At 52.1% G+C, this 22,967-nt stretch overlaps 4 protein-coding genes across 10 annotated transcripts; 1 reads left to right on the forward strand and 3 right to left on the reverse strand.

Moving 5' to 3' along the window:
* The first annotated feature begins 1,150 nt into the window (after positions 1-1,150).
* On the forward strand, positions 1,151-6,444 carry Acadvl (acyl-CoA dehydrogenase very long chain). Of its 4 annotated transcripts, none has more exons than XM_048797955.1 (20): positions 1,152-1,316; positions 1,397-1,472; positions 1,748-1,813; positions 1,899-1,971; positions 2,079-2,143; positions 2,243-2,377; positions 2,750-2,945; positions 3,199-3,328; positions 3,428-3,553; positions 3,818-4,016; positions 4,272-4,376; positions 4,815-4,901; positions 4,998-5,060; positions 5,148-5,249; positions 5,324-5,421; positions 5,500-5,572; positions 5,661-5,733; positions 5,819-5,891; positions 5,985-6,060; positions 6,134-6,444. In XM_048797955.1, exons 1-20 carry the CDS (start codon positions 1,255-1,257, stop codon positions 6,272-6,274), a joined length of 2,019 nt encoding a protein of 672 aa, XP_048653912.1. In that variant the 5' UTR covers positions 1,152-1,254; the 3' UTR covers positions 6,275-6,444. The 4 variants fall into 4 exon arrangements, with proteins under 4 accessions (XP_048653913.1, XP_048653912.1, XP_015359874.1 ...); XM_015504388.2 differs by having other exon boundaries at positions 2,801-2,945; XM_048797956.1 differs by lacking the exon at positions 1,748-1,813 and having other exon boundaries at positions 1,151-1,316.
* A 75-nt stretch (positions 6,445-6,519) lies between these two features.
* Dvl2 (dishevelled segment polarity protein 2) lies at positions 6,520-14,584 on the reverse strand. 3 transcript variants are annotated; one of them, XM_015504384.2, is made up of 15 exons: positions 14,135-14,584; positions 11,513-11,582; positions 11,089-11,234; positions 10,864-10,973; positions 10,609-10,744; positions 10,390-10,480; positions 10,212-10,281; positions 9,986-10,125; positions 9,815-9,891; positions 9,150-9,217; positions 8,835-8,963; positions 8,610-8,741; positions 8,318-8,497; positions 7,682-7,900; positions 6,520-7,539 (listed from the first exon to the last, which is right to left on the reverse strand). In XM_015504384.2, exons 1-15 carry the CDS (start codon positions 14,326-14,328, stop codon positions 7,091-7,093), a joined length of 2,211 nt encoding a protein of 736 aa, XP_015359870.1. In that variant the 5' UTR covers positions 14,329-14,584; the 3' UTR covers positions 6,520-7,090. The 3 variants fall into 3 exon arrangements, with proteins under 3 accessions (XP_015359870.1, XP_015359869.1, XP_015359868.1); XM_015504383.2 differs by having other exon boundaries at positions 8,610-8,963; positions 10,876-10,973; positions 14,135-14,574; XM_015504382.2 differs by having other exon boundaries at positions 8,610-8,963; positions 14,135-14,574.
* A 490-nt stretch (positions 14,585-15,074) lies between these two features.
* Phf23 (PHD finger protein 23) lies at positions 15,075-19,114 on the reverse strand. The gene is made up of 5 exons (XM_015504390.2): positions 18,874-19,114; positions 17,607-17,638; positions 17,366-17,458; positions 15,994-16,831; positions 15,075-15,878 (listed from the first exon to the last, which is right to left on the reverse strand). Exons 1-5 carry the CDS (start codon positions 18,905-18,907, stop codon positions 15,664-15,666), a joined length of 1,212 nt encoding a protein of 403 aa, XP_015359876.1. The 5' UTR covers positions 18,908-19,114; the 3' UTR covers positions 15,075-15,663.
* Positions 19,115-19,995: 881 nt separating this feature from the next.
* Positions 19,996-22,085, reverse strand: LOC107157974 (GABA type A receptor-associated protein). Of its 2 annotated transcripts, none has more exons than XM_015504394.2 (4): positions 21,813-22,085; positions 21,165-21,243; positions 20,906-21,024; positions 19,996-20,499 (listed from the first exon to the last, which is right to left on the reverse strand). In XM_015504394.2, the coding sequence occupies exons 1-4, from the start codon at positions 21,900-21,902 to the stop codon at positions 20,434-20,436; spliced, it is 354 nt and encodes a 117-aa protein (XP_015359880.1). In that variant the 5' UTR covers positions 21,903-22,085; the 3' UTR covers positions 19,996-20,433. The 2 variants fall into 2 exon arrangements, with proteins under 2 accessions (XP_015359880.1, XP_048653918.1); XM_048797961.1 differs by lacking the exon at positions 21,813-22,085 and adding an exon at positions 21,471-21,758.
* Between the last annotated feature and the right edge of the window lie 882 nt (positions 22,086-22,967).

A 22,967-nucleotide genomic window follows, 5' to 3' on the forward strand; every position in this document is an offset into this window, starting at 1 on the left:
AGTCCCAGCCCTCCCACTATGCTCCCAGGCCTCCCCTCCACAGGGATCCCTATTTTTCACCTCTTGGTCTCTGAGACATCTCTCTCTTCTCTCACTTTAATCTCCCTAATCCGCCTGGATTGGGGTTGAGCTGCCTTGTCCCCACCCAATTCTAGCTGTTAAGCAAAGTAGGCAGTCTCTAAATGGACTGTCCCATTCCTCCTTAAGTCTCCAGGAATCACCTTGCTCCCCTCCCTCCGCCCCCCAAAACCAGGCACAATAAGTTACACTTTCCTAAGGGGTCAAAAAGAGGGTCTTTCCCACAAAGGCTCCAACACCTCAAAAAGAAAGGAAGCTGAACCCAGCTCTCTCCTTCCTAGGCCTCTCTCCCTTCCAGTGGGAATCGAAGAAAGAGGGGTATATATTTCTTGGGACTTCTTGAGCCAGAGAAGTTTGAGGAGGGGACATGAGAGCAAGAGAATTTCTCTTAGGCCTGGGAAGAATCCATTTGTCCAGAGGTCTAGCGTGGGCACATGGCAGAGAAATGTCAAGGAAACTCTCTCTCAGAGGCAGGAAGGGGAGAGGCAATGAAATCAGGAGTTTTGAGAATCAGTGACACCTCCTAGGTCTCAGGAAAATTTGCGTGGAACACATTCCCAGCTTGAGTTCCTCCCTCTCCACCATTATCCTCCATTCAGATTTCACAAGGACCCCAAAGAGTCATCTTTCTATGTCTCTGACTCTATCTACCTCACACCTTTCACTTTTCTCACCTCTTTTTCTTTTTCTTTTTTTTTTTTTTGTTGTCAATGAAGCTTTATTTTATTTATTTATATGTGGTGCTGAGAATCAAACCCAGAGCCTCACACATGCTAAGCAAGTGCTGTACCACTGAGCCACAACCCCAGTCCCTGCTTTCTAACTCCACCTGGGAAGTGCTCCCTCCAGTCTACCTCCATTCCTCTGGCTACAGTTGCCTAAGCGTTCTATTCCATCACCTCTTCAGAAGACTATATTATAGTTTGGATAGGCGAGATGAAGATACTAGGGGAAGTCAAGGGACACTTGGAGATCACTCCAGGTCAGCCAGAATTCAGGCGCCTGGGATCGCCCTGAAACTACAACTCCCAAGAAGACATGGCGCCCGGAAGCCCCGCCTTCCACCGCGCGGTGCATTGTGGAGGATGAGTCAGGGACCGGGCACCCAGACTTGGGCAGGCGGGACGAGAGACCGAGGTCACCGCTCCAAACAGTGGCGGCCGGAGCGGATTGGACATGCAGACGTCTCGGATGACTCCGAGCATAGGGCGGCAGCTGCTGAGGTTGGGGAGTCGAAGGTCTGTGTATGACAGGAGGGACGGGGACTGGGGACGGTTGCCATGGGACCAGACCAGAACTGAACCCCCTCTCCCTACAGCTTGCGGCCCAGTGTACTCCAGGGAACGCCCCGGCCTAGCACTGCTCAGCGACCCTATGCCAGTGGAGCCGCCCAGGTAAGTGACAGCAGCCCTTGGGAAGGGGTGTAGGAGTAGGGTTGCGACTAGGCTCTCACCCCCCTGCCACCAGCAGGGGTCACCCTCTTCGTCCCAGTCACCTGCTGACAGCTATAACTCCGAAAGTAGGGGAAAGGGCAAGCCAGGGTGTTCTGGGGTGAAACTAGGGGAAAGGCACCAGGTCCACCCAACCCCCACAACCAGCTCTTCCCCAGTCCCCTCTTTGACACAATAGAAACCCCTTCCCCGGCCTAGCTAACCACTCCTTTTCCCAGGCTGTTCTGGACAAGTCAGATTCCCTATCCTCTGATGCTTCCACTAGGGAAAAACAGACCAAGGCGGTATGTGGCCTAAGGGGGCGGGCGACCTAAGCCAGGGATAGGCCTATTCCAATCAGTTCCCTGAAATCCTCTTCTCCCTGCCCAGGAATCTAAGTCCTTTGCTGTGGGGATGTTCAAAGGCCAGCTCACCACTGATCAGGTGTTCCCATACCCATCCGGTAAGGGAAGGAGTAGTCAACACCGGGTGGGACAGGGCAGTCTCACACCAAACTCACCTGACCCAACTCGCCTGACTGACCTGTCTTTCCCCTCCCCATCTCTGCAGTACTCAATGAAGAGCAGACACAGTTTCTCAAAGAGCTGGTAGGGCCTGTGGCCCGTTTCTTCGAGGTGAAGAATGACTGGGGCACTGTCTCTGATGGGGTGGGCAGAAATGCTAAAAAGCTTAAAGGAAGCAAGCCTGGACTTAGAATCCTGTGCCTTTCCCAGGAGGTGAATGATCCTGCGAAGAATGATACTCTAGAGAGGGTGGAGGAAACTACTTTGCAGGGTCTCAAGGAGCTGGGGGCCTTTGGTCTGCAAGTGCCCAGTGAGCTGGGTGGTGTGGGCCTCTGCAACACCCAGGTGAGGGAAGCCTTCTCATTATTTCTCAATATCCCACCCTACTCCAGCCTGGCCTCCTCACCCCTAAAGCTAAAGTCCCTTCCAAACAACTGCCCTGGGGGCCTGTGGGAATGTAACTCTTACAGTCATGTATGCAACCCAGTCCTCCAAACAATACAATCTACATGCAGTCCCCTAGGACCATGGACTTCACCCTTCATCCTTGGGGACTGCCTGACAAGGTAGCATCTTCTGATAGGATTGTAGGAAGCCTCCCTCCCATCAAGACCTAGGACAAAAAGCATCCTATTGTACCCTCTTCATGATCCAAGTTCCCTTCTTCACTCTAGAAAATGGCCTAGGCCCTGCCCTGTTGCCCATACTCTCTTAAGGGCAGGTTCCCATGCAGCCAGTTACAGCCCCAGATGCCTGCTTCCTCTTCAGTACGCTCGTTTGGCAGAGATCGTGGGCATGCATGACCTTGGTGTGGGTGTTACCCTGGGGGCTCATCAGAGCATCGGTTTCAAAGGCATCCTACTCTTTGGCACAAAGGCTCAGAAAGAAAAATACCTCCCTAAAGTGGCATCTGGTAAGACAATCTTAAGATTTGGATTAAGAGTGTCCTGGGCTTGGCACAAACTAGGCCAGTTGGTATTTAGATTACTACAAAGCTAGGTACATCACTCAGGATATCCTGGGGAGGCATCACAGTATGTTGATGGGAAAATGCAGAGAAACTGAATATAGCTAGGGTATTGAGCTGCCTGAGGGGATGGGAAAGAGGACCAAGGGGAATTCGATGCCCATGAGGACCTCTGGTAAAAGGGCGCTCTACCCAACAGGGGAGACTTTGGCTGCTTTCTGTCTAACGGAGCCCTCAAGTGGATCAGATGCAGCTTCCATCCGAAGCTCTGCTGTCCCCAGCCCCTGTGGAAAATATTATACCCTAAATGGAAGCAAGATTTGGATCAGGCAATCTCCTATTCCTACCTACTTCTTCTCAGCCCAATTCTACTCCCCACGGCTCTGAGCTCTCCCCACTCTGACCACCACCCCCTCATTCTCCCACAGTAATGGGGGCCTGGCAGATATTTTCACAGTTTTTGCCAAGACACCAGTTACAGATGCAGCCACAGGGGCTGTAAAGGAGAAGATCACAGCTTTTGTGGTGGAGAGGAGCTTTGGAGGTGTAACCCAGTAAGTGGATTTGGGGAGGAAGTGGTAGGACCAAGGGCTGGGAGCAGCACTGGGCTCCAAAGCAAACAGATATTGTAAGTCATCTGGCGGGTGTGCAAAAGCCATAGCAGGGTGGGCATCACCATTCTCTTTGAGACATATATATGTATGTGGAACTGACCTAAAACTTTGGCTTCAGCAACCAAGTCCCAACAGGATAGCAGGCCTCTGTAACCCATATGACATGCAAGCAATATTACCTGTACCTTTCCTGCCTTGTTACAGTGGGCCCCCTGAAAAGAAGATGGGCATCAAAGCCTCAAACACAGCAGAGGTGTACTTTGATGGAGTACAGGTGCCATCAGAAAATGTTCTGGGGGAGGTAGGGGGAGGCTTCAAGGTTGCTGTGCATATCCTCAACAATGGAAGGTTTGGCATGGCTGCAACCCTTGCAGGCACCATGAAAGCCATCATTTCGAAGGCGGTGAGTACCCTGCCTGAATTCCTAGCTAGCCTGAATCAATCACAATGTCCCACTTTCCACATATCCCTGTTCCCTTGAAGGCACTCCCTACTCCAGAGATCCCTCCCCTGCCAGCAGCTCCAGACCTGCTAGCTTAGGTCTCCATCCAATGTGGATTGACCTCTTGGTTGTGGCAAAAATCTGTCCCTCTAGTTTAAGCCTAACCCCTCTCCTGGATACAGCAGACAACAGTGGAACAGGTGTGCCCTCTTCCAGGTGGATCATGCTGCTAATCGTACCCAGTTTGGGGACAAAATTCACAACTTTGGGCTGATCCAGGAGAAGCTGGCCCGAATGGCTATGCTGCAGTATGTGACTGAGGTAAGGGCCTCCTGTGCCCCTCTCCCTGTGGTTTTCTTCCCAGTCGGGTCAGACTACAACCCCCAGCAGCACCTGGGGCAGTGGGTCTCCAGCTTTACACCAATGCCCTAGGGGATGCGGGGAGGCATAGCCAGCTCAGCTTCTGAAGGGGGAAGAGTGCTGCTGCTCTGATGAGGCGCTTCCCTGAGGTAGCACAATTCTAACCCCAACCCACCCTTTACCTTCCACCCCTTTCAAGAAGTCCAGTGCCTGGATCCCCTAATGCATCAACTTGGAGGACAAAATATTTACATGTGTTTGACCTGACTAGAGTTGGAAGGTGAATGCAAGGGCCATGAGAAGCTAGTCAGACCTAGTTTTCAAGATTTGGATGTTGAGGTTGAATCTGACACAACGCTTTTCAATTTTCCTTGCCTTATGCCAACCATTCCACTTCAGTCCATGGCTTACATGCTGAGTGCCAACATGGACCAGGGATCCACAGACTTCCAGATAGAGGCTGCCATCAGCAAAATCTTTGGCTCGGTGAGGACCCAGGCATGACTGGGCGGGGGGGGGGGGGGGGGGTTTAATTTTGAGACCTCAGCTCCAGGATAATCTCATCTAGTTCTTTATCCCTAGGAAGCAGCCTGGAAAGTGACAGATGAATGCATCCAAATCATGGGTGGCATGGGCTTCATGAAGGTACAGGATGGTCCTCTGCAAGGGGTAGCCAGGCAGTGTGGATAGGCACATCTCAATAGGGACTTATTCTGTTTTCCTTTGTGCTAGGAGCCCGGGGTAGAGCGAGTGCTCCGAGATATTCGCATCTTCCGGATCTTTGAGGGGACAAACGACATTCTTCGGCTCTTTGTGGCTCTGCAGGGCTGTATGGTAAGAGAAGAGAATTGGGAAGAGAAGGTGGGGAGGACAGTTAGTTCTGAATACTGGACCTTCCTCTCCAACAGGACAAAGGAAAGGAACTTTCTGGGCTTAGCAGTGCCCTAAAGAATCCTTTTGGGAATGCTGGCCTTCTGCTAGGAGAGGCAGGAAAACAGCTGAGACGGTAAGTTCAGGGGCCATGGCCAGGGGAGAGCAAGGTGGTTCGTGGTAACTAACCAGTCTTTCTCCCCCTTCCTCCCAGGCGGGCAGGGCTGGGAAGTGGCCTGAGTCTCAGTGGAGTGGTCCACCCAGAGCTGAGTCGGAGCGGTGAGCTGGTGAGTGGTCAGGAGTAGAGCAGAGCCCAAAGCAAGAGCTGACGGGGATGGCCCTTCCAAACCCTGTGACCATTCTCTATCTCTTCAGGCAGTGCAGGCTCTGGAGCAGTTTGCCACTGTGGTGGAAGCCAAGCTAATAAAACACAAGAAGGGGATTGTCAGTGAGTAAGCTCTGTCTTGTGCGCCCCTCCCCTTGCTGTTCCCTCCCTCAGACTCTAACCACACATACCCCAATCTACCTGACAGATGAGCAGTTTGTGCTGCAGCGTCTGGCAGATGGGGCCATTGACCTCTATGCCATGGTGGTGGTTCTCTCCAGGTGAGGAGGCAGTGGTGGGGTGGGAGACATGAGCCACAGTGGGGCTGGGCCAGGATCATAGCCCAGGGTTATATTCTCTTGCTTCCTCACCAGGGCCTCAAGATCCCTGAGTGAGGGCTACCCTACAGCCCAGCATGAGAAAATGCTCTGTGACAGCTGGTGTATTGAGGTAAGCCTTGGACTACCCAGTGTAGGCAGAGCATTCAAGGCACAGGCCTGACCCCCTCCTTCCCTCTCCACAGGCTGCAGCCCGGATCCAAGAGAACATGACTGCTCTGCTGGCTGACCCTCGGCAGCAAGAGCTCTTCCGTAACTTCAAAAGCATCTCCAAGGCCTTGGTGGAGCGGGGTGGTGTAGTCACCAGCAATCCCCTTGGATTCTGAATACTCCCAACCAGGACCTGGCCTGGTTATGTGCCTTCTCTCAAGCCAAAGAGCAAGCCCCCTTCCTGGGGGCCTTGGTCTGCCATGAAGAAGACCTTGTTTTTCCAGGACTGTGCCTGATCTCAAAAGCACTTAACTGCCTTACAAATAATAAAATTTCTAACAATTCAGGCTTTGCTACTGTATCTCAGTTCTTTCCCTCTTCTGCCTGCCTCCCTCCCAAAGAAAGGAGCCAGAGGCGTGGGGAGTTTGCCTCTATTGCTTTATTTGGTGTTTTATACAAGTGACTAAAATAAATAGAATAACAAAAGCAGCTACACAACCCCCAAATACCAAATACCCCAGCTTCCTTGGACTGCTGTCTAGAATGTCCAACCCCCTTCCTCCTCTCAGTGTACCACTAATCACCCCCCCGGCCCTGCAAAGGGCAGAGCTGACTGGACAACTGGAAGAAGAGGTCACATTCTGGGGTTAGAAGAAGGGGCCCAGAAGACAGGGATTCTTCATACAAAAAAAGAAAATGTCTATTTAAAAAATTCCAAAAAATGTAAAAAAGTCTATTTCAACCCCCCAAAAGGCTTATAAAAAACAATAAAGCTAAAAATAACCAAAGGTCCCTTGTCTACCCCTGAAGGAAGGGGGAGGACCAGGCACTGTTGGTGAAAGTCACAGTGGTAATGAAATGGTAGGCTGAGCCCAGGCACTGCAAGGAACAATAAGGTGGTGATTGACAAGACACCCAGTCACAGAACAGGGACACCCAAGCCAACGCTGGACAGGCCAAGGTACAGACCCAACATGACCCCAGAGTGCCCTCTACATCACATCCACAAAGAACTCACTGGGGTTGCCCATGGCCATATGGAAGCTTTGGCGGCTGGCTGTTAGTTCTGGGGGCACAGAACCCAGATCTCTGACTGGAGGAGCACCTGGGGGTTGCACTGCTGGAGGAACAGGTGGTGGGGGTGGGGGCATCATGACCACCATCATTGGGTTATAGGGGAGAGCCATGCCTGGAGGAGGTCCATAGGTATGGAGCCCTGGGTGGGCTCGAAGATTGGGAGTACCTCCTGTTGAGCCTCTAGATGGAGGAGGGCCCATATCACCAGTCCCACTAGATTCCCCACCCCGCCGAAGGCTGCCCCCCCGACTGGAGGGCTCAGACTCACTGCCGCTGCCAGACTTCGACTCAGGGGCCCGTTCCTCAGGTCTCCCTGTGCGTCCAGCCCCCCCATCACTTCTTGTTGAGCCACTGCTCCGGCTCCCTATGGGGAAAGAGAGGATGGGGGAAGTGAGACTCAGCCCACTTCCTCTGGCTTCTCCAGCCCCTGTTCCAGCCTCTCCTCCCTGGTTCCCCTCCATTATACACTCAGACCTTGGTTGTATTGGTATCTGGGGATGACTTACCCTCACTGTGCTGGCTGCTGGCACTGCCCCCACCATAGGTATAGGATGAAAGCTCATGGTAGGGTGGAGGCTGGGGGCTATAGGGGTGCGGGGCTGGGTATTGATAGGAAAAGGTGGGCAGTAGGGGCCAGGGGGTCGCTCCAGGCAGAGGAGCCAGGGTGTCCTGGTCTGAAGCCCCGCTAGAGCCATCATTATCATTCAGAGACAAGTTGACTAGGTCTGCAACACAAAGGAAGAGAGTTAAGAAATCACTGTTTTAAGAGGTCAAGAACCTAAGGCACTGAATGGAGAGGAACTGGGAACCATTTCTCCAGAGCCACCCATAATGGGGGTCAAATGTCACAAGCGCTTCTGGTAAAAAAACAACTGATTCTAGGGCAGGGTCCCAGCCAAGGTCACCACTAGTCCATATGCTGCTGCGAAACTAGGCAAGAAGTGTCCCCAGGAGCCACAGCTCTGCACCTGGTGCATACCTTGTTCAGCAAAACATGGGTGAACGTCAGCTCTCACTCAGAGCCAATGCAGGACACATCTTGCTGGTCACTGTTCACAGTGACCTTGACTGCAATTGCTAGTCTGTTCTGGGGTTGGAAAGGCAGGCCACGCCTGTCTCCCAGAGCTGTGATGGGGACTTACAACTCTCACAGCCGCCACTGAGGTCCCCGAAGACATAGTAGCACTGCTCAGAGAAGGTGATCTTATTCACAGTATGTCGGATGAGACCAGCCTTCAGAAGCCCGCTGGCATACTTGCGGGCCTCCCGTCGTTCAGGAAAGCCCTCCACATGATGGTAGAGCCAATCAACCACATCCGAGCCTAATATCAGTGGAAAAAAGCCTCAGGTTCTCCTTCCAAACCCTGCCCTCACCCCTCTTGGCTTTGGTTGCTTCGTCCCATTCCCATGCCACCTGCCCCGGCTCAGTGGTACCCAGAAAGGCATTCGGGATGGTGATCTTGAGCCACATGCGGTCCCGGACTTCCAGTCCTGATTCTGGAGCTGCCATGGCCTTAGTCACAGATGCCATGTCCATATGAATAGAGAGACCCCGGCCCTCACAGCCTGACAAAGAAGACAATGGGAAGTAGGGGACAGGGCCCACTCCCACCCATGGCCAGCCAACCAACCTTCCATGGGGATGGACTGTGGAGTCACCATCAGGCAGAGAGGATCCAGACGTAATGGTGCTCATGGATGAGGAGCCTGGATAGGCTGGGAAAGTGCCAGTCAGTGCAGCTGAGTGTGACACCCAGGCAGCAGGGTCAATTGGCTGGATGGGCTCATCTGAACAAAGCAAGCCACAGATCACGTCTCAATCTCAGAAAGCCAGTCCTCTCTATCCCAAACTTGGATTCTGATTCCTCTTCTCCCTGACCCTCCCCATCCTATTCCCCATAGCCTAGAGACCCAGCCCCATCTCCCAGCTCCCCTATTCTCTTGGATTAGGGCCTCAGTGTAAGTCTTACTCACTTCGGGGGAGTGTGAAGTAGGCCTGAGGGGAGGGATCCCAGCACTTGGCCACTGTCAGCACAATGGGGCTGTGGGAAAGAAAAGGCCAGTAAGGAGGGATAGGGAAGAGGCTCAGAAGGGCTGAGGCCTGGAACAAGAATGAATTCTGAGACAGAAAGGGAGGAGCACACACATGGCTGCAATGGAGAAAATGAGGGTAGGGGGCTCTATAACATGGACGACTCACCAACATGGGTAACTTAATAACACTGCAGAGTGAAACAAGGGGCTACACACTGTATAATTCCATATGCACCAAGCACAAAACAGGTAACAGGGAACCATGTTGTTCCAAGATTTGTGCACAGGTGAAAAAAATATCAAGGAAAATGGAAGTTTTCTTGACTAAGTAAGTAGTGAAGGTAATGTTTACCCCTATGGGAGTGAGGAGGTTGGAGATGGAAAGGGACAACAAGGGACTGGGGGCATCTCTGAGCTATCAGCAACCTTCTGTTCCAAGACCTAGGTGGTGGTGACAAAGAAATCACTCTAGAACTATTTGCTATGTTCAATTTTTGCTTCGTACCTTTGAAGGCTACATCATCCCACTTCTTGAATTACCAAAACACAAAATAAAAGGGCATAAACAGGAGGCCCAAGAAACTGAGACTAGCTCAGAGGCTTACCCTGGCTTGTGCACAATGTCCCTCAGTACCCGCACGGCATCATCATTGCTCATGTTCTCGAAGTTCATGTCATTCACCTGGAAGTGAAGGGAAATGGGTCAGTGCAGGGTGCCAGGGTAGGAGAGGTAAGGGTCTCTGCCTGAATGAGCTCAGTAGCCCACCCCAGCACACCTGCAAAAGCATGTCCCCTGGTTCGATGCGCCCATCAGCTGCCACAGCACCTCCCTTCATGATGGAGCCAATGTAGATGCCTCCGTCACCCCGCTCATTGCTTTGGCCCACAATGGAGATACCCAGGAAATTGTACTTCTCTGTGAAGGGAGTCCATGTGAGGAAGAAAAGCCCTAAGAACCCTGGGCACCAGGTACTCCCCTTCCCCAGCCAGGCCCCACCATACCCATGTTGAGTGTGACTGTAATGATGTTGAGAGACATGGTGGAATCTGTGACACTGCTGAAAGATGAAGTCTGTGGAGAGACAGGAAGGAATTGGACTGCCCTTCAGCAACCCAGGCTGCTTCTGTACCAAAGGACTGCCTAAATTGAAGCCCACTTGTCTCATGAGAATCCCCTCACCCTTTCCATGCGAGGTGGCCGCTGTTTCCTCCGCCGTCGATGGCGTTTGAGGAGGCGGGAGGCATTGCTTTGCTCTGTGGAGCTGCTGAACCTGACAACAGTTGAGAGGTAGAACTCTCACAGGCAGAAGTGGTCATGGAACCAAGAGAAATAATGAGGACTGGTGGGATGGAGGAAAGAGAGGGGCCAGAAGCCCTAGGAAGAGGTGTGGAGCCATACCTGCTCATAGTGTCATCTTCATCTGAGTCTCCAAGACTGGTACTCTCCAACTCACTGGTCATGAGGGTAGAAGAGCTCTCATACCCAGCCAGGTGGCGCTCTAGCCTGGAGGGGCCACTGGGCCTGTGGCCACCAGCTGTGTAAGAACAAGAACCTCAGGTTCAGGGCTCCTGCCCCTCACCCTCATCAAAGCTAAGACCCATCTCTCTTCCCAGCTCCCAGTCTACCCAGCCTCCAGGACCTGGCCCCCCTCACCGCCATGCTCACTGCTGTCTCTCCTTCGAGGCCGCTCCCGCCTCAGTGACACAACCGACTCAGTTTCTGTCTCAGGATCCAGATTTTCATGGCTGCCAGACACATTAGGGCTAGATGGGCAGAGACAGTTTCCAACCCACATCAGAACAGAACTCTAAATCTTTGGCCTCCCCTCCCAAAGGGCTTAGATTCTTTCCCCTGGACTCTAGAATGCAGACGACTCACTGGAAGGATGGAGGTCTTGAATCCCCAATGCCACTGGTCCTCTCTGGTGGCAAAGGGGGTAATGGTGGGGGTGGAGGCACCAGTTCTGTCCGAGGCTCATGGGCTGGAGGAGCCACCTCGGGTTGGGGGTTATCTGATGACACTAGCTAAAAGAGTGCAAATAAGAAAACATGACTCCATTGGGAGATGGGGTATAAGAGAAGGAATTAAGAGAAAGGATCAGAAAGGGGATAGGATCTCAGAGACCCTGGGAAAGAACCCAAAAGAGGAGCAGCCAATCAAAGAGGCTCCAGAAGGCTGAGGGATTCCTGCTGGCTCTCCAAGTAGGTAAGGAAGCAGGAAGCCAGCACTGTCAACAACTGGGAACAGGGAGCTATAGAAACAGATAAGAGGCTTAGAGCAGCTTGATAATGAGTATCCTTACCCAGGATACCACTCTTCCATTGAAGCAGGGAAGGCGGGCATTGTCATCTGAAATTTCTTCCTTCACCACCCTACCAAGAGACCTGAGAGGTCAGCAAGACTGAACTAGTTTATCCCCACCCTCATCCCCAAAGTTTCCCCCAATCTCCATCCATCCCAAAGATGCTAACTCTCTCCTGCTCTGTCCAAGTCCTCTGCTCTTATGCTGATACAACTCACTCACAATTAAGAATCTCCATACTCAATTCCCTCTCCCAACTTCACCTTCTCTCCCCAGCTCATCTTCAGGAGCACAGAACTGCTCCAAAAACTTTCCTGGGCTAGGCATACTGATGCATGCCTATAATCCTAGCAACTCAGGAGGCTAAAGCAAAAGGATCACAAATTCAAAGCCGGCCTCAGCAACTTGCAGAGGCCCCAAGCAACTTAGTGAGACCCTGTCTCAAAATGAAAAGGGCTGAAGATGTGGCTCAGTTAAGTACCCCTGGGTTCAATCCCCAGTACCAAAAAAGAAAAAAAAAACTTCCTTGGGTCTGATTCAACTTCTCCATCCAACTTCAAAGGCTATCCCTTGTGGTTACCCAGCTACCCAAAACAGTTAACTTAGGAGCCATGCTGGCAGCATCTTCCCAATCCCATCCCTTTATACACCTGCCCCAAAAAGGCTTTGGTCCTCAAGTCTCTACTCTTTCACTTCCCTTTAGTTTTCTCTAACTCACATCCAGAGAGCTGTCCAAATATGTAGTCTTTGCCTGAATAAAAACACCCATTAGATAAGACAATAATACCTTCTCATTATGCACAGAATGTCTAAAGAGAGGGCAAGCAGAGCTTCCCATTCCCCTGTGCCTCACATGGCACTAAACTCTACACTAAGCAATCTGCTCAGCCTAACGGATTTCAAAGCCTATCTTTAGGGAACATTTCTACCACAAGTTCCCTGAAATCGACTGGATTTGTACATTCTTCTCAACCACCACATTGAATCATCAACACCTATTCTGTTCAACACCATGTATTGGAGCACCATCCCTAACTTTAGCAGGTATAAACAAATATCTACAAACTAAATCAATAAATATATCAAATATTGAGTCTTTCTTAAACACACCCTCACCCTCCAATTAGGACATCTTGTCTGATTAACCATTTAGCCTAACATGATGTGGGAGCCTGGATATTATTCCATTAATCCATTTGCTACCAATATGACAACACACCCCAGTCTCTATCAATTTGTTCATAATATTCTTCCCAGCATAACTCAATCTTAGTGAATCTCAGTCTACTCCAAGATCTGCATTTCTATAACACTATAACCTAGTCTATAGACTAGTCAGCCTGGATACTAACAATGAAAATTGCCACTCATCAAGAATTTACTCTGTGCCATGCACCTGAAGTAATAAGTATTTCACTCTATGACTAGCTCCATTTCATGTAAGAAAAAATCAAGGCACAGAAGTTAAACAAAATTACCCAAGATGACATTGCTGACCAACAGAATCACCTTGATTTAAATTCAAGGTAACGCCCAAGATAATATTTGCCTCTCAACATTGAACAGTCTTTCTAGGTAGGGTCCAGTTTGTTCAGTTCTCCTAACTAAGGGTGATGCACTAGGCTAGAATAACAATCTTCACCAGACAGGAAGTCTCTTCCTCATCCAGGTGCAAATCACCTCTGTCTACCTGACACCATTGCACCCTGCCCCCACAGCTTCTGCCAACCCAGATTATCCCAACCTAATGCAGTGTACCTTCAAAAACTCTTGAGGTGGATTTGAGGACTCAGTCCCAAAGGCTACCACAAATGGGTTCACTTGTATTATTTGCAGTTCCAGCCTAGTGCAGAAGTTCCCAAATCACACCAAGATAGCCCATCTATTCTAATATAGCCTACATTGTTCCCACAAGCAGCTGTCTGCACCAACATAGACTATGATATCCCAATACAGCTGTCTGTACTGACTATCCCCCAACAGCCTGTCTTGAGTGACCCAATAAAACCATGTCTGGTACCAAGAGAAACTAAAACCAACCCAGTAAAATCCAGAATGGTCAAAGTTTCTCCAGGATGATCTACTTCAGGGCAGCCTAGAACATCCCTATGGAACCTTCTTTGCATTACAATAGATTAAAACGTCCTAAAACAATCCTGTCGTCCTAGTAAATGCCAGAATATCCCAAATTGCCCCAGTATAATTCAAACTACATCAGATTCCAGAGTATCCCTAGATAGCCTGTGAGCTACAGGACTGCTTACAGCTTACCAAACTACCAGAAGACAGGTAAATGTACCTCAGTGCAGTCCAGACTATCCCCACTCCCCCCCAAAAAATGCCCGTATCTTTCCCAGTGCAGTTTAATCTTCTCTTATCTGGTTTAGTATAGCCCAGGCTGTCCTCCTGTATGTAGCTCCGTGTGCTCTCTGTTCCAAGTATAATTTTGTCCGCCCTGAGATACAACCAATCTATCCAAGCATAGTACAATCTGCTCTACCATGGAGCAGAAGATCTCAAAGTAGCCTAGTGTGGATGTCTGCATCTCAATATCGCCCAATCCACTGTAAAAAAAAAAAAAAAAAAAAACCCGGTGCTCCCCCGTCTACGCCTCGCGCTCACCCGAAATCCTGATCCATAGACTTGAAAAAGTACTTAGCGCCCGCGGGTCGCTGCAGAACACTCTTGAAATCTCCGAGCGTGATGCGCTCAGCAGGGACAGGGATCTTCACCAGGTAGGGAGTCTCTTCTTCATCCAGGTGGTAAATCACCTTCGTCTCCCCGGCACCAACGCCCCCTGTGCTGCAACCCGCCATGGTCTCGCCCGCGCGCTCCCGGGATCCACCGCCCACCCAATGGAGCTAATCGCCCCCGCCGCGCCTGCGCACACCGCAAACGAGCGAGAGCGCGGCCAGGACCCGCTCAGTGCGGGAATGAGTAAAGGAAAGGCGTGAGGCAGTGGGGTAGTGGCGGTAGGCCGAAGGGTGCGACCTAGAGCCACGGATGCCGCGGCCGCGCGCCACCGCCGACGCTAGCGTTCTTCAGATCCCCGCCCACCTCTCCTCATGCCACGTGACACAAGCCCGCCTACCTCGCACCGCCCTGTCACATGAGGCCTCGTTGATCACGTGACTCACTCCTCCTAGGGCTGCCGCCACGTGACCCGCTGCCTTAGGCAACCGCCTCTGGGTCCAAAACGGCCCCGCCCCCAAATGTGCCCCCACAGGAGGTCAGAGAGCACCTTGGCCGAAACTGGTCTCCGCTCCGGGAGCAGGCAACGGGCTCCCACCGCGCAGTCCTCCTCCCACTGAGGGAGCGCTAAGCACTCCTGAGCACACCACTGAGAGTGGGGATTGTTTGGGGCTGGGTATAACCTGAAGTGGGGAGGGGCAAGCCAACTGGGGTTTCAGGGTTGGTTACTCCAGGAGTATCTGGAATAGGTAAAGCCCAGAGGCGGCCCACTTTCAGATTGGAGATGGGGATTTCAGCCCCAGGCCCAGCCAGTCTTACGCCAGCTTTTCCCAAGCCTCCCTCCCAAACAGGACACTGAGTGAGGGCTATAAACACAAGAGCCCACTCTGCTTTATTTACAACACGCAGGCTGTCTGTACAAACAGCTGGCCAATATTATTAAAAACAAAAGAGGTGAGAAACATCACCTTTCTGCTTTCCTTCCTCACTCAGCCAGGCTCTGGTACTCCACCTTTGAGCTGCCATGCTCAAAGGGGGAAGTCCAAAATTAAAAATATAACCGGTGTGGAAGAAAATAAATGGGGAGTGAAGTAGAAGAAAAGATGATGGAGGGGAGTGCTATATTTACACTAGTTTTATAGACAACTGTCCCATTTCATCCCAATTTGAACCCTGACCCAAAAAGTGAGGGGTGAGAGGTCCAAGGGAGAGACATTTTGTGTCTATAGGCCCGGATAGCTTCCTTCCCCCAACTACAATATGTCCAATTTCAAGTCCATAGAATGGGGAGGAAGGATAGGGTAGGATCGAAAGCCACTCATTTCCATTCCAAACAAGTCTCCTTTGGGGATTCCTGCCCTGAAATAAGGTCAGTATCCAAGCTCCAGGGGAACAGACTGAGGACTCTGAGGCTCAGTTCCCAAGTTATGTTGTCATTTTCAAGTTCCGGCCTAGAAACGTCAGGGCTCTCCAGATTTGGGAAGCCCCCCTAATCGCCGGGCCTCGGGCCGCAGTTCCTTGCATTTCTGACAATAAAAGAAGTCAGGGACATTGGTCTTCTTAATCTTAGCACAGGAGAGGTGAATCCATGTCCCACACAGGCTGCACTCAATCATGGGCCGCCCTGCAAAGGGCTTTCGGCAGTAACACGTTATCAGATCCCAGGAGTCATCACCTGGGGAAAAGAAGGTTCATTTGATGTTTTGCCTGAGCTCTTGGATCTATCACCAACGCCCTCCACCCTAATCCCACCATCCCCATTGTTCAGAGAGCAGCCCCAAACCCCTCACCTGATTCTACCATGATGTCCTCATCCATGACCCGCATTTCACCTTCACTGGAGCTGGCATCTCCATCTTGGCTTGTTTCAGTGCTGCCCACCTCCTTGCCTTCACTGTCAGTGGGAGGGGCTCCTTCAGGGTGCACTGAGGCAGGAGGCCTAGGGGCCTCAGGGGGTGTTGGGAGTACAGGGGTTGGGGTTTCACCCCCTACCACTGCTGTCATCTCTTCCTCTTCCTCCTCCTCTTCCTCCTCCTCCTCCTCCTCTTCAGAGTCTGTATCACTGGGGGGTGCCCTGGGAGGGCCAGGAGGTGGGAGTCTATCCCCCCGCTCAGCCTTTTTCAACTTCCGCTTCTTGCTCTTCTTAATTCGAGACCTCTTTTCCCCATCCCCAGGACTTGGCCGAGGCCGCCGAAGCACCCCAAAGCCAGCCCCACCTCCTGGCCCCAATTTTCGGTTCTTTCGGTCCTTCTTTCGAGGCTGCGAGAGATCTCCCTGGGAAAGGGGCACTGGGGTGAGAGCAGCAGGGGACCGGGAGGTATGTGTCAGGGAGGTGGGGGACAGTGGAGATGCCACTTTGGGCCCATCCAAATCAAAGAGAGAGTCCTTGAGCTTCATTTTCTCAAGCAGGGTGGCACTGTCAGGAGCCTGCAGACGTGAGAAGGTGGACCTTGGGGGTCCAGGCTGAGTGGGACCTGCTTGAGCTGCCCTTCTCTTAGATGACTTTGCTTTCTTAACAAAGGTCTGGATGGTTCGAAGATCAGAGGGGGCTGAGTCCCAGCCATCACTGTCTGCAGCACTCTCACCACGCAATGGAGAGCTGGAGCCAGAGGCTGGCCAATCACTTTCCTTAAAAACAAGGGAGAGCAGGGTCAGCAGGTACCTAGTATCTCATCAGCTGCTTCACAAACCTAGCCTGACAACCAGAGACACCAACCACAAAGTCTCACTGTACTGAAAATTTATTCTTATCCCAATTCCTATCAGCATCTCCTACTGATCACTTTCATGTTACCTCTGCCCTCAAGTTCTCAGCATCTCCCCATACCTGCCCAGGGTCTATGGAACACTGTACCCCCACAGACCAAAGCAACATTTCTTGAACTGTTTCTGTACAGCCTCATTTGTTACCATTTTCAGCTCCCTAAAAGCATCCAGAAACACTTCCATTCCAGTAACCCAATACCATTCCAAAATCTTGACCAATGCCCCTCTATCACTGCTGCTCAAGCTAGTTTTCTCTATTATCCCCCCTCCCACACACCAGCTTTCCTATCACAGCCCTGAACTTCAAATTTACCCAGGTTTATATATCATTTCAGGTAGGTTCCTCCTATAAAATAACACAATCCCACCTCAAGGTAGCTGTTCTCCTGTCCCTACCTCTTTGCTGGGGGGAATGTAACCAGCATAGGCCAAAACAAAACTGCAGAATTTGTTGAAATCCTCAATTGTTCTCCGACGTTTCTCTGGTGGCTGAAAGGAAGGAAACAAGGATCATATGGAAGCCAGACTGGAGGAGCATTCCCAAAGGCACAATCCCTAAAGTGAGAAATCTAGAAAAAGAGGAAGGGTACTGTTGGTAGGCGGTGATACCAGCCTGTAAAGATAAGGGACATCTCACCTGAGTCTCTGGTTTAAGTGTCGGAGGTGGATCTGTGGAAGTAATAAAAGCTGAGTCAAGGCACTAGGAAACAGTCTGTGTAAAACAGTCTCCACCTCTAACGCATGGAGGTCCCAAGTGAACCCCCTCCTCTCCTCTAGGTCCCTAGCCAGACCAGCAGGCCCCCAGCTGTGTTGGACCCGCCCCTGCTCCCCCTTCCGCCCCAAGAGGGGCGGAGTCTGGGCGCGGCGCCCTCTCGGCCTCGCTAAAGCGCTCCCCTCCCCCCAACCGGAGGCCCGGCGCCCCGCCCCCCCCCACTCACGGCTTCTTCAGTCTACTCGGATCTCAGCGCCCCACCCCGCCACACCGCTCCCGGGGCCAAGCCCCGGCCACCGCCCGCCCCCGTCCTTCACAAGCGCTCAGAGCCCGGAGTTCCTACATCGCCGCGCTCCACCGCCCCGGGCCCTCCAAGACCGCACACACTGCCCGCCGGCACCCAGGGTCCAGGATGACCANGCCCCCGTACTCACCAAGTCACTAGGCTACAGATCCCTAAACTCCAGCCCCCCAAACCAGCTACTCTTTCCACGGAAGCTCCCCTCACCCTTCGCAACTCCCAGGCTCTAACCCTCGCCGACCAACCTCCCCCCGCGAGGCGCCGGTCTTAACCCCCAACCCTGCCCCACCGCCTCCTACAACTACCCAGTTCGTCTCGCTCTCCGGCTCTCTCGCCCCACAACTAGCCTCCGGCACAAGTCTCTCTACCACAGACAATACCCAGATCCCACTTCTCCCCACAACTACCTGCCCACTCCTCTAACAATCACAGGGCTATCTCTGGCGGCAACTACGAGGAGCTCCGGCACCACCGCCACAAACTCCCCCACCTCGACCAATTACCGAGCCCCTCACTCTGTCCTCTTATACATTCTCCCTCCTCAACAACTCTCCGGGCCCCTGATTTCCCCAACCTCCCTGGCTCCACGGCCCCAACCAGTACAAGGCCCTTTCGGCCCCTAACCCCCGAAGCTCAGGGTTTCCAGCTCCTATCCCCTGCCGCTCCCCCACCGCGAAAAAGAAACCACACACGGGGTCTCATCTCCAAGTACCCCAACCCAGTCTCCCACTCCTTTCTCCAGGGTCTATAACTCGTCGCTTTCCCAGCTCCAGGGCCAGGCCCCCGACCCCTTCCCCGCACTCCCCCGCTGAGCTCTGGGGCTCGACCTCCAAGTTTGCCAATTGATTCCTTGCCCGCCCGCCGCCAGCTCCGTGCCGGTCGAGAGCTCACCTTCGGGACTGGGCTCCGCCATGGCTTCCAGCATCGCCCCCTCCCCTCCTCCCGGTCCGGCGCCCCCCTCCCCTCAGCCGGGGATCCCGGTGCCGCCTCTGGTGCTCGGTACTCCTACTGCCTCGCTCCACAGAAGTGAACGCTTCGGCTCCGTTGAGACTCCAGTCCGCTAGTTGCTGCCGCCACCTCCCTTTACCACTGCCTCCCGCACTCCCGGACCGGGCCCCCTCCCCCAGCGCCGCCGGCCGCCTGCTCCCTCCTCCTCCTCTCTTCTCCCTCCTCCCTCCCTCCTTTCCCCCACGACCCCCCTCCGTCGGCGCCGACGCGCAATGCACCAAGGAGCTTGTAGTCCATCCGGGGACAGCGGAAAGGGGACCATATAAGCCTCTGGAACTTCAGGTCCCAGCAAGCCACGGGCTGGCGCAAGCGCAATAAGCCTCTCCCCGTCCCCGAGGAGTGGCGGGGAGCTCGGGTGTTAGTGCATAGACCGGAAGAACACGCAGAGGCCGCTGGGAAATGTAGGCTAGGCGGGACCGAGAAATAAGGGGAAGAAGGGATTAGAACTCTCGGCCACCATACTGCCTCATTCTGCACCTTCTTTCTCCCCCGAAAGACCGCCCCACTTCCGGCAGGGCGGAGAAATGATGGTTGGGAAATGAAGTTCTCTTGGTAATAACGTTTTGTGTCCCCCCCCTCCCAGTTTTCTCCCTCCCTCAGATTCTACTCCACGGAATGATACAGGCTGACACAAAATTTGTGACAGGCAACTGAGGACAACAGTACTTGCACCACCTCCCACACATGAATTATCTGGAATAACAAAATTGGATATGTTTATCTAAAGCAGATACTTTCAAACTTTCTTCACAGGAACCAACAATGAAAAAAAGAGTATTTAGAATCCAAGAAACCCGTACATGAAACTAGTGTTTCACCATTGACAACAAACGCATCCTTTTTATGCTGACAGGGAAATGCCCAATATCAACAGAATAAACCAAAAAATATATCTGTTCCTCCAAATAATACCCATTCCCTCCTCTTACCCCACCACTGAAGCCCACAAGATCTTGGAAACACTGAAAAGAAAAGCCGGAGAGAGCAACACAAAGCAAAATTCAGTTCAGCTTGGTGGTTTCCTCTTTATTGATGTGCCTCCTACCTTCCCCCGACAATTTCAGGCCCTTCCATCTACCCCCCAAAAAGAAGGTAATGAAAGGAAGGGATTGTTGGGGTTCTGAGCCCCCTGGGCAGTTAGAAAGGAACAGAAACCAAAACAATCACTGGAGGTGACAGAGATTGACAATCAAGAAGTCTAAAGTGGAGTCAGGATGGAGGACAAAGAAAGGTGGGGAAAGGGGAGAAAGGAGAGGTACAAGAGGTCATGTCCACCATTACCCCTCCTGCTAAGAGGGGCTGGAGAAAGAGCCTCAAACATTAAGAAGTGCAGGTCCCAAAGAAGGGAGGTGGTGTGTATGAGCCTGAAGGAGGTGGAGGTCAAGAAAAGGGTGCCACCTCTCTCTTTGTGGAATGGGACCCCCCACCTCAGGGGCAGCAGCTTCACAGACCGTAGACACTTTCATCACTGTAGGCAATGTATAGAAAGAAGTCTTCTTCGTGGTGTTCCTGGGAATGAAAAGAGAAACTGGTGTTCAGGGAACTGGTTTCAGTTACTTGAACCATTCACTAACCAGATACATTCTTCAAGAACCATTCTTCTTAAGGACCCCCAAAACCAGTGCCTTACTCTCCTTCATTGACAGTAGGCTCTGCAGTAGTCCTGAGGCAAAATATTTGTGTTTTCTGATATTTTGGAATGAGGAAGGGAACTAGGTAGTCACCATAAGAACAGTTCCTCTAGTTCACTGGTTGATTCCCTTCTCTCTACTCCCACTGTTCTGTCCAACTCCAACCCAAGACAGACAGGAGGTTTTAATGCTACTAATGTTAATTCAAAAAATTAGCACTTTCTTCCCCTCAAGCTCTCCCAGAACTCCCTTCCAAAGCCTCTATTACTTCCCAGGAACCATACCTGGTATAGCTGACCCATAGTGGCACTAGTGGGTGGAATGACATTGTTGACAAAGAAAAACAAGGCATCCTCAGCTCGGAGATGTATTCGCTTCCGGATCAAGAAGTAGAACTGACCAACTGCCAAAGATATAAGGTGCAAGAAAGTCACAGAGGTCATAAATGCCTTTCAAAGAGCAGCTGCTAGATGGAGCCTCCTCCCACAGAGATGGCACTCCCACCAAAAGGAAGCAAACCTAGGTCTTGGGTCAGGTTCCCACCTGTGAGATCAGAAGGCACCAAGTATTTCTTTTTGTCCAGATCTCCTATCCGAGCTTTAGGAGCCTTTTCTACTATCACCTGATAAAGGAAAGATGAAAATTAAGAGACATAAAGACTACAGACCACAGCTCCACTGATCAAGAACTCAAGCTACAATATATTCCCAGTACTCACACCTGCCCCAGACTCATTTTTCTTTGTCTCTGTACATGCGATGCAGCACTGAGTCCAGAGATCCTGACCTCTCTGGCTCACCTAAATACCCAGGATCGATCCCCAAAAAGCGCGTCATAACAAACAAGTACCTTAATCAAAGGAGAGGGTGACTTGTCTGGGCTAACTCGAGCTTCAATCTCGAAAACTCGGCTAGCTGGGAGGATGACCATAAAAAGCCCAGACTGTCAAATCCCCACGGCCTCACTCACACAGATGCCAAAATTTCTCTCTCCGGTCGACATCCCCTCAACCCCCAGCTCTTCAGCTATTCCACTCCTTTCAACCCTCGTCTCAGAGACAGCAGTTTTGGGCTCAATTCTTGCCCCACCACAGACGGGCAGCCCAATTCTGGCGCTGCTGGTCTCAAACCCAAGCCCAGGCTTGGTGTCAGCGTCAGCACCCTGAGCCCTCGGCCTGGCTACTGTCCTCACCGGGACCCGGTCTGGGTATTTCTTTCGGATCTTCTCGCCCTCAGAGCGGCGCTTCTCGAACGGATGCTCCTCTTTGTATACGAACTTCATCCTCCCGGGAACCGGGCTGGACCGAGCTGGGCTGAGGGAACCCGGGGGGAGGGGGGCCGGGATGGGGGCGGCGGCGACGGCGGAGACGCGCGGGCGGACTCAGCGGAGCGATCCACGAACTTGCGCCACTTCCCTATTCACCAACCCCGCCCCCGACCTCCCGGGGTTGCCCCGCCTGCTAAGATACGCCAGTGGCACAGCGCACTAACGCCGCTAGCGTAGCACCACCCACAGTCCGTCCACCTCACGTCAACTGCGTAATCTCTTTGGAATCAATTTGTGGGCTACGCAGGCAACGTAGCAAAGGTTGTTGGGTTTTACTACGGTGAAAAATACTGAAAACCCTTTCTCCACCTCCCCCAGCCACTAAGTTTGGAATGAAAAGGGATAAGAGATGATAATCATAGTATGAGACTTGGTTCTCCAGAAGTTATTTTCGGAAATAACGTAGGAGAAGACCAGAGACAATTACAAGGCTAGCTATTCAGGAAACGTGTTGCTACGTTGAAGGCGGCCGTTGACACCAAAACAAAGTAGTACCCAAGTGGCGGAAATGATCTCCAGAAACAAGAGGAAAGGAAAGAAATAGATGTTCGGACAGATGTATATAAGGATTAAGGACCAGGAATGAGCGGACCGATAAGGATTCGAAATGAACTCCAAAAGGCAGGAACCACGCCAGGGCGGAAGAACACTCCAGAATTTGTTTTCTACGAAAGTCATGTGATCTCAGAGAAGGGCGGAGCGTCACGTGGCGGGTGCAAAGAAGTAGAGCCGGCTACGGGGAGGAAGTGCCAGGGAGGCGGGGCCACGGCAAGAGCGGGCAAGGGCCCTCCCGGAACCTGGGTGCCATCCACCTGGGGGCAGCGCGGGCTCAGCCAGGCCACGTCAGTCCCCTGAAGCCAGGTTTTTCTCCAGCTATATGCCCTTTGGAGTCTCCAGGATTCAGCTCCTTTCTCATTCCATACACTACTGCTCTGAAGCTGCCCCACTCTCATTCTGTCACTTGGGTCCTTCCAGCCAAAGTCGCTGAAACCTACTATTCACTACTCCATCTCCATATTC

The sequence above is a fragment of the Marmota marmota genome, unplaced genomic scaffold, assembly GCF_001458135.2.
Source record: "Marmota marmota marmota unplaced genomic scaffold, marMar, whole genome shotgun sequence".
Taxonomy (NCBI): domain Eukaryota; kingdom Metazoa; phylum Chordata; class Mammalia; order Rodentia; family Sciuridae; genus Marmota; species Marmota marmota.